Source organism: Xiphophorus hellerii, chromosome 13, assembly GCF_003331165.1.
Source record: "Xiphophorus hellerii strain 12219 chromosome 13, Xiphophorus_hellerii-4.1, whole genome shotgun sequence".
NCBI lineage: Eukaryota > Metazoa > Chordata > Actinopteri > Cyprinodontiformes > Poeciliidae > Xiphophorus > Xiphophorus hellerii.
Genome location: NC_045684.1, coordinates 10,650,153 through 10,658,921, shown reverse-complemented (window position 1 = coordinate 10,658,921; position 8,769 = coordinate 10,650,153). Strand labels below are relative to the sequence as shown.

The 8,769-nt window shown below is 38.3% G+C and overlaps 1 protein-coding gene across 1 annotated transcript; it reads left to right on the top strand.

Moving 5' to 3' along the window:
• Window positions 1–846: 846 nt before the first annotated feature.
• On the top strand, window positions 847–3,504 carry LOC116730792 (GTPase IMAP family member 4-like). Its single transcript, XM_032580280.1, has 2 exons — window positions 847–949; window positions 1,544–3,504. The coding sequence occupies exons 1-2, from the start codon at window positions 907–909 to the stop codon at window positions 2,812–2,814; spliced, it is 1,314 nt and encodes a 437-aa protein (XP_032436171.1). The 5' UTR covers window positions 847–906; the 3' UTR covers window positions 2,815–3,504.
• The last annotated feature ends 5,265 nt before the right edge of the window (window positions 3,505–8,769 follow it).

Here is an 8,769-nt window from a genome sequence, read left to right as displayed (position 1 = left end):
TTGCACATTTTAATCTGGAGAGAACTCACCCTCAAGATTAACGCTGTTATTTATTTTTACTTAATGGAAATTACCTTAGAGTTCACTGCAGCTCCTATTGTTAAGTTTGTAAATATCTTTTTCTTTTATATACTCATTATTATCTTTAAGAATGGAGAGATTTCTGTTCTTTCTTTAAGTATGTGTTTCTTGGAGTGATGTTTTACAGGAAGCAACAAGTATTCTAAAATTGGGAGCAGATACTAGATGGTCTGCAGCAAGAGTGATAACTGACGTGGCAGAATAAACAATGGATGATTAAGGGTCGACGTTTATTAACCAGAGACAGAGGAACTGTATATGAGACCACGGAAACGCAAGACACCTCATTGTTCTGTGGGATCATCAGTTCCTGCATCATTTCTACAGAAGGAAGTAAACAAGAACTCTGAACATTGCGCTCTACATGACGGCAGCTTGTGGGTGCAACATACCTGTGATTCAAGAAAACAGAAGAAACAGCTACTCTATGTGATTAACTCAAGATAATCAAATAGGCTATGTAACTAGGACTGCCCTAAAGAAATAAAAAGAAAGGGTCAGACAGGAGCTGTTTTAGAGCGGGTAGGAGGTTGCAATTGAAGCATGCTACTGTCTGTTCTCCTTGCAAGTAAATCTTAAACTCACTTGTCTCTTTCTTCTTTTTATGGGTGCTCAGATTTTTCAAACCTAACACCTATACAATGATTTAGCTGAATGTTATGCACAATGAGGCAGTCCTTAAAAATAACTTGAAACAGAACCAATCAAAGCTCTAGTTTCACTTTCATTTTGACTCCAGCACTGTTTAAAATCCTGCACAGGATCCAAACTATTCATTACTTCACTGCAGCTGGAGTGTCCACACTGCTCTCTCTCTGACTGATCATGGACAGCCACCAGTTCAGCCCAAACAGCACTTTCAGCTATGGTAAGTCACTTTCAGCCTTCTTTTGTGTCATTTGCTTCCAAATGGTATCACAGTGTGTAGAGAAAACAGTTTTATAAAATTAAATGCTGTTTATTAAGGCATCACGTATAACCAGCCAATTATTATTATTATTATTTTTTTTTTTTTTTGCCTTAATGCGACCTGTACCTGATCTTTTCATGACAGTCTGAAAAACACAATTTTCTCCAATCAGGCCACTTAATATCCGATAGGTATGGAATCATTTCAAATGCGTCCTGAATCCAGTCTAGTCCAGAGAGCTCAGGAAGGTAAAAATACTGAATTTCATGATTCTGTCACAATTGGCAAAGTTCTAAGGAAATCCACACTGAAAACAGAAGGGACAGTGGACCAGACAATTCAGGCGTTTTGGAACAGGAATGTATTTAAAAGTTGAAGGATCGTCTCTCTTCTGGGCTGGACTTAGGCAGACTTTGCAGCCAACTTTGATTCATACTTTTAATTCACATTATAGTATTCACATTAAGCCACAATAACATGACAGCAGTTTTATTGGACCACAGCTAAAGTTCTGCGACATGATGATTCAGATTCAAACTTTCTTCTTCACAGGAACAAACATTACAAACAACAATGAGTTGAGAATCGTGATGGTGGGGAAGACTGGGATTGGGAAGAGCGCTTCTGGAAACACCATTCTGGGTCGACCGTGCTTTCAGTCCAAATGCAGCCCCAAATCCATGACTGTAAACTGCTCCAAAGTCTCCAGTGATGTGGATGGACAGCAGGTTGTTGTCATTGATACTCCAGGTCTGTTTGACACCAGATTTGAGGGACATAAAACAATCAAAGATCTGAGTCAGTGCGTCTGTTACGCTGCTCCTGGACCCCACATCTTCCTGGTGGTCGTTCCAATCGGCAGATTCACAGCAGAAGAATTACAATCAGTGCAAATGATTCAAAAAATCTTTGGAGAGGCAGCAGACAGATACAGCATGGTTCTGTTTTCCCGTGGAGACGACCTTGAAGGCACCATTGAAGATTATTTGTCTGAAAGCCCAGAGCTGCAGGATCTGGTGTCCAGATGTAACGGCCAGTATCATGTCTTCAACAACAAGCTGAAAGATAAGAAACCTCAGGTCACTGAGCTGCTGAAGAAGATCAGAACCATTGTTGACAGGAATGGAGGAAGTCACTACACCAATGATATGTTCCAAGAGGCTGAGAGGAAAATTGAAGAGGAGAAACAACGAATCCTGAAGGAGAAAGAAGAGAAAATACGTAAAGAGAAAGAAGAAGTGGAGAGAAAGATAAAGGAAAAGTATGAGAAAGAGATGGAGGGAATGTATAAGCAAATCCAGGCTGAGAGAGAGAGAGAGAGAAAGGAGAGAGAGGAGGAGAAGAAGAGGGAGAGGGAAGAAATGAATGAAGAGAGGAGGAGGGAGAAGGAGGAAATGAAGGAGGAGAAGAGGAGGGACAGAGAGGAGATGAATGAGGAGAGGAAGAGGGAGATGGAAAGAATAGATGAGGAGAGGAGAAGGGAAACTGAGAGGATGCATGAGGAAAGACGGAGGGAGAAAGAGGAGATGTATGAGCAGAGAAGAAGGGAAATGGAAAAGAATGAGGTAGAGAGAAAGGAGAGAGAGAAGCAGTTTGAAGCTCTGAAGGAAAAGCAGGAGAGAGAAATTCAAGAAGCAAAATCCAGGCTGCAGTCCCAGCATGAATCTAAGGCCAGAGAAGAAGCTGAGGAAAATAATCCTCTCTATTATTTGGCTAAAGCTGGAGAACACGTGGCTAATGCTGGAAAACAAGTTATTAAGATCGGAAAAGAAGTTTTTAACGCTGGATGTAGCATTGTTAAAGCTTTTACCAAATTGTTTTAATACTTAAATAGTGAAAGTTGGAAACTTGCTGCTCATACAAACATGACAACGACTGCAGGAATCTGAAAACAACAAATTTTAACTGCAAGTTTCTTTACGAAAACATTTAAGTATAAAACATGGAGAACAGAAAACAACAAACTAGATTCTGTTTCTTTCATTGTGTTAATAAATGTATTAAATCTCCAGTCAGAGTAAAACTCCTTCACCACATCTTCATAGACTCTGCACCTCTAGATGGGCCTGAATCATTTAGAGCTTAACTGTCTATAATATGAAGCTGCCAGACTTTAATGCTGTTGGAGATCTTGAAGACTGCAGGCTGATCTTCACTTAACGCTGCTTCAAATGCAGTAAAAAAAATATATATTTTAAAAAATGCATGTCAAGTTAGTTAGTGTTTGCATATTATTTCAAAGTATTTCATGTGTCACTTGTTAAGCTTTTAGAAACTGTCTTTTGGAAATTGTTGCTGTAAAGATTAGCATAAATGGAAAATGACAGTAAATATACAAGATTCACAATGATTTTCACTTCAATATTCTTGCACTTTCTGCAACAATTATTACTTTGTGATGATTGTTTGAACTGATTTCCAGTGTTTTTTTAATGTTTCTGTCCTGTTGAGATATTTTGTGTCACCTTGTTCTGAATATGAAATCACAAATAAAGCTTGATGAAAACAATAAATGTTGCTAAATTGATTGTTTTGTAAATTATCTGCTTTACATATAGAAGCGACTGGGGAATGTTGTGGTATTGAATGTATAATAAACTACTTTAGTTGTCTTATAAATACACACTTAAACTAGGACTGATAGAAAATAACATTTTAAACAAAACAAAGTGTTTTGTCTTCGTTGAAGAACACATCAGTGTTTTGTAAGGGTTTCAGTTAAAGTTGGTATAAACTGAGAAATACAAAGCTGAGAAAAATATTTTCACTCGCATACTAATTTCTTTTTTTACATGTTTGAAGTCAAACTCGTTTTAATGTCAGGCAAAGAGGATCTGAGTAAACACAAAAATACAATTTAAAGCAAAAAAATCTAGAGAAATGGGAAAATGTTATGACTTAATTTTGATTTATCACAGTTTTTGAACTCAAAGCCTTAGCATAATTACAACAAGACCTATAAAATCATCAAGTATTCACTTAACAGCACCTGTCTGCTAACATGAAGTAGGCTAAAACAACAATTACAGACATTATCCACAAATGGAGAAAATAAGCAGCAGAGAGGAACATTCCCATGCAGCTCATGAATGTCAACCTGACATATTATTTTAATTAAATTTTCACTGCTTTTGTTTGGCGATTTAGATTATAATAAACAGATTAATTTTTCTTCTGATTCATTTTCTGTGTCTCATTAAAATCACCACAGAAGCAATAATTTTGACCCGAATTTACAAATGTGGCACTGAAAGTTATCAGTGTTTTGTTTCATATAATGTGAAAAAACATTATTGTAGTAAAGTATTTCATCAGGGATCACAACTTTTCTGCTCCTATTTTCAAACTGTCCACTAGAGGGCGGTGCAGCGCTGCCTTACATTTTCAACTGCAGGTTGACATGAAGGGAACGGAGCTGAGAAACAAACTCTGCAAAGTCTTCAACAAGCAGCACAGCTTGGATCTGAGGAGCCTCTGAATAAAACCTGCTGGGTGATTTATGGGCAGAGATGGGAAATAACCAGTTACAGTTACTTTAGTAACTTTTTAGAAAAAAAGAAAGGTACTTTCTGGAGTATTTTTTGTGTTGTACTTTTTTTAGGTGGCTACTTTTTACTTTTATTTGAGTAAAAATATGTTGAAGTAGCGTTTCTCTTAATTGAGTATATTTTTTTTACCCAGCTCTGTTTATGTGGACGTGTTGGTGAGTTCAAGCCTCCAGGCAGACAGTCGGGGTTTATTGGCTAAAATAACCTCTTTATGTTATTTGTATTTAGATGTAGGTGTAATTTTCTAATAAAACTATATTTGAACACTTGGTTAACTTTTGTGTTTCAGTGTTGTTGAAAAATATTTAACAAATTAATCATGAAGTTCAAAGTGTAAAATATGAACCTTAATTATCATTTATCTATTGTCTGCATCCACCTTTCATTGTGTGGAGCCTAAAAATTTCCACACAATTAGAGCTTCAATAAGAGAAATAACTTCAGCTTTTCTCTCTTGCTCTCGGTGACGGCCGACGCTTTTTTCCTCTGCTCCCTCCCTGCCCTGCTTGCTCTGTTTTGTCCTGACTTTTTCTATATTTTGGAGCCTTTCTTTGCACATCCTCCAAATCTGAAGATTATGGATCTGGTCAACCGGTCTTTCATTGCAATTGATAAAATTTTCTCGACGAGAAGACTGGGCACAGGAGAGCCCTCTTGTCCTGCAGGGACACACCTGGGGGGATTCACCCAGGATTAATTCATGATAACAGGATTTCTGCTGTTTGGAGCAATCAGTGCAGAGTAACATTTAGTTTGAATATTGTTCACAAAAATATTTTTTGTACAATGAAACTCTCTGGATCAAGTTTTTTTTAAATTATTATTATGTTTGATTATGTTATGCAATGATAAACCTACAGCTGGGTGGAATGTCAAAGTAAGATCACGTTCAACAAAAGTCTATTGTATGTAATCTTGTATATTCTGCTTTTATATATTCAATTCAACCAAAACTAAAACACCTGTAAGATATATTTTATTGGATAAGACAGATCATTGTTTGAATATTCTTTCTCCAATCATACTTCTTCATGGCGTATAACCTAACAATACCTACAGACTTCTCAAAATGTATGAAACTGTTTGGCCCATTGCACTGCAACACCAACATGTATTTACATCCATTTGAAGGAGTCCATGTTGGAATACAGGCTTTTTGGAGCCATTATTCCTGTATTTGTGATTAAACACTGAAAATGTTTAATCACAAAGTCCAGATTAGGAGGCGATTTCAGAAGAGTCAACAACAACTTGGTATGCCATGAACATGTGCCTGTGGTGCTATAATGACCAATGTTTCACATGTGCAAATGACTGGAACTTTGTCACATGATGACACAACTGATGTGCTTTATGTAAAGCTCAGTGTTTTCACGTCGGCAGAAACATTTCTCTTGGAAATGTGTACAGCTCTGGCTCTGTCTGCATTCCACCACACAATGTTGGATGAGCTGGACAGACATGCAATGTTGACAATGCATCATCATATTACTTAGCGATGCAAACTTGGTTACATTCCTAAGGTCAGCAAAGTGTGGTCCAGCGCTGGATGGTGAATGTCACTCTGTATTTGTTCCATTTGTATGACTTGTAACATTAATTCCTGTTTTATGCTTAAACAAATCTCATTATTCCTCAGGGTAATAACTCATCAGGAAGGACAGTCAGAAAAGCCGGTGCTCAATAGGTGATTTACATTTGCGTGGCTCCCAGCAACTTCTTTTAAATATGAAAGGCTCACCAAGGCCCAAGGGGTCGGGGTTGATAGGGCAACACGGACACAGTTTTTGACAATTATTCGCAGTTCCCTACAATTTCCCATTCTGCAAAAAACTCTTGCCGATAGCCTTCAATCTCTAAGCGCACGGCAGCGCTAGGTGACAATAGCTGGTCGAAAATCCCACTTTTCATGCAGGGCAGGTTGTCGCCGTCTCTGGGTGTTTCCCAACAGAGAGAAGAGAAGCTTGATTGGACAATAGGTGTGAATCCCTGATCGTTTTGCACCAGGGATTCTGTGGTCTCACTATTTGTCTATTGTTAAGGAAAGGAGGTTGTTATGTGAAGCTGAAAAGGCCGTTTCAGTTCTGGGTTGGGGGAGTAACACTTAGATGGTACCAGGATCAAAGACATGCTGCTGTTATGTGTTACTGTAGAAGTTTATAGGAGAGCAGCTTGATCTCATGATAAGATCATGCAGACACACGATCTCATCATGTCTGCATGACACATAGCAACAAAAAGCTGTTTCAGCATTCACTAAGTGTCTCTTAAAATTTAAAAATATTGAACATCTTTTCACACTGATCAGTTCATCCAGGATTTTATTGTTTTTCTGCAGTCAAAATCACAGATTTTATGATGCTAATTTAGAAATATTTGTAAGGAATTTGTACATTTGCTCTAGTGCCTGATGTTAAAGTGACTTTTTATTAATCACTGTATTGGTCACAGATTATAACTTGACATCAAGTAAGGCTGAAGCATCAGTCACTTCAATTCAGTGTTTTTGGACAATAGAAATGGGAAAATGTTATGAATTAATTTTCATTTATTACAGTTTTGAACTCGTTGCCTTAGCATAATTACAACAAGACCTATAAAATCAAGTATTCACTTAACAGCACCTGTTTGCCAACATGAAGTAGACTTAAAGAGCTCAAAAATCAACATCATGTCCTAATTTGAAGAAATTTAAGAACAGATGAGAAAAAAGTACTTGACATCTGTGATTTTATAAACAGTTACAACATTTCCTCTCAGTGTTTGGGACTCCAGAAATTAACAATTATAGACATTATCCACAAATGGAGAAAACAAGGAGCAAAGAGGAAGTTTCAGAGGTTGACATTCAGGTTCACTGCATTTATTCTAATAAAAGAGAACATCAAGTTGGTGGTTAACTTTACTCCAGCAGCTTCTGCCCCTATATATTAAGTAAAATATAATAAATAACTCTAAACAAACTACAAAGCAATAGCTCCCAATGAGCAGTTAGCAGCTGTTAGCATTTTTAAAATTAAACCTAGCTAAAATGGACATTAATAACTGTTAAACATATACAAAACATAGCAAAATTACTCAAACACTTTATATTATTAAATTTGTCTAAAATATATGACACGACACTGTTTCTGAGAGATGCTGACCAAATTTCTGTTGTTATTAAGCTCACCCAAACTTTCTCTGATGCATCAGGCTTCAAACTTAATTTAAACAAATGTGAATTGCTTCCCATATCATCTTGTAGCGAATCCCATCTTTACAAAATTCCTGTTAAAACACAAGTTTCATATCATGGAGTAATTATCACAAAAGATGCCAAAGAAAGATGCAAGCTTAACTTTCCCCCCTGGGAATTTGCTTTTGTTATAGACGCTGTTCCTAAAGAAGTTCTCCTGCTCTTTAAGGGCCATCATCATTCTGGGGAGGACAGAGCTGCAGACGTACATTCTTCTGTTTTTGAATCTGCTGTGGGTAAAATTTGTTTCTCCTCTAAACCCTCCACTAGACAAAAGAATATAAGATTCTTATTTCAGAAGTACATTGCTACTACACCTTATGTGACCCACTACTGGAGACAGTTTGTTTCTGATATCAAATGGACAATGGTTCGGAGTCTGCCCTTTGAATGTGTGCTTCACACTTCTCCACCGGTGCTACCCTGCAAAACAAAACCTGCACCAGAATATAGACCGTAGCTGTTCTTTCTGTAATTTGGACAATGAGACAACAGTTCACTTATTCTGGAGGTGCCCCTTCACTATTTCTTTCTGGAAAGACTTTGTTTAATATACTGTATTCAATCTCATACCCTCAATAGTTTTTCACTTTTATACACAGATGTACTTTTTGGCCTCTCCTTGGGCTGCCACCTTATCGTGGTGGAGGGGTTTGAGTGCCCCAATGATCCTAGGAGCTATGCTGTCTGGGGCTTCATGCCCCTGGTAGGGTCACAGAAGGCAGACAGGTCCTAGGTGAGGGACCAGAAAAAGTGCAGCCCGAAGACCCCAATGATGAACAAAAACATTGGAGTTGGTGTTCCCTCGCCCGGATGTGGGTCACCGGGGCCCCACTCTGGAGCCAGGCCTGGTGGAGGGGCAAGATGATGAGACCCTGGTGGCCGGGCTTTTTCCCATGGAGCCCGGCCGGGATCAGCCCGAAGAGGAGACATGGGTCCCCCCGCCCATGAGCCCACCACCTATGAGAGGGGCCAAAGGGTCAGGTGCAGTG